Raw genomic sequence first — 1,256 nt, 5'->3', positions numbered from 1 at the left:
CAAGGGGGGGGGGGGAATGGCTGACAAGCGCAATCTCTCGGTTTCACGAAAGCATCATTTTGCGACATCGTTCTCGCGATTCATGTCGTGTCCATGCTCAGACACGTGGTCATGGTCGTGTAAAGCAGTAGGCCCAACCATCCTATCCCTCCATGTAACGCACCCGCTCCTCCTTCCAATGCACGCAGATCCCCGATTGGGCCCGCGGCACCACGCTAGCCGCTGCCTTGGATAGGCAATTCACGACCGATCCCGCCACTTGGGTGGACCCGGACACCATCTTCCCCGAGGTGCCGCCCACATGTAATTTGGAAGAAATTTTCAAGGTTCGCAAAAAACGGTACTACAAACGGACCAGCAGTGGAATGTGGGAAAAGGATGGATTGACTCCCGTGGAGAGAATGACTTACAGGCGTGCGATGGCTTGTGAGCGGAAAGGGGAAGAGGTCTCAGTAAATGGAGGAAACAGCAGTCGGGTGGGGGTTAGCAACATAAGCATTGTGGGCAAGAAGGAATAAAATATCTGACCGACGTGTATCTGGAACAAAATATGCGCCGTTTGAAACACATAAGTTATCTTATTCATCTGAAGGGTTTTATGTGATATCATGGCGGGAGAGTTCGAAAAAGTGAACTCATACAGGAAGTGACGCATAGCTGTACAACATTGAAAAGTAGACGTGATTCGACCACTCTGAGGACAGAATCTTATTATGCATCGATCCAATTGGAAAAAAACATCTGCACGGCTTTTCTTCAGGCTGGTAGCGCTTCATGGACCATTCGACATTGACATTAACACACGCGAATAACTTGCCGTATGAATGTCTGACGCATGGCGCGCTCCAAGGACAGACCCGACTCCGGAAATCGCTGGGAAACCGCCCCGAGGCGTGTATTATTTATGCGGTGACGGTCCAAGCGCCGCCGCCGTCCGGTTAAGCTGTCGCCAGGGCCCTTCACTCATCCTGCAGGGAGCACGGCGGTCACACGTGCCGCGTACACGCCCGGTGGAAGGTCGGGTTTTGTGTCTGTTCGTGCCCGGGGCCCTTGGCCTATTTGGTCGACGGCAACGACGTTTTGCGTTGTTGCGTGCATCTCAGGGCTGGAGGCGCGATGAAATCCCAATCGACACAAGAAGAGCCCTCGCCAGGCTGAGAGAAAGCCGAACATTCATCCGCGGACAAAACGGATGCCTTTTCACGCGTTCTACCAACCATTCTCCGCACAAGGCGCAGCAGGGTGGCGACTAAGTC

General features: G+C 53.3%; 1 protein-coding gene across 1 annotated transcript; it reads left to right on the top strand.

The window, feature by feature from the left end:
• Nucleotides 1-241: 241 nt before the first annotated feature.
• NGA_2066020 (incenp-like protein) lies at nt 242-520 on the top strand (the record flags this gene model as incomplete). The annotated part of the gene is made up of 1 exon (XM_005854555.1): nt 242-520. A coding segment is annotated over one exon (277 nt), but the record flags the coding sequence as incomplete, so codon positions are not given.
• Nucleotides 521-1,256: the final 736 nt, after the last annotated feature.

The sequence above is a fragment of the Nannochloropsis gaditana genome, assembly GCF_000240725.1.
Source record: "Nannochloropsis gaditana CCMP526 unplaced genomic scaffold scaffold465, whole genome shotgun sequence".
Lineage (NCBI taxonomy): Eukaryota > Eustigmatophyceae > Eustigmatales > Monodopsidaceae > Microchloropsis > Microchloropsis gaditana.
The sequence above is the reverse complement of the archived record's forward strand: the minus strand, read 5'-3'. Positions and strand labels throughout refer to the sequence as shown.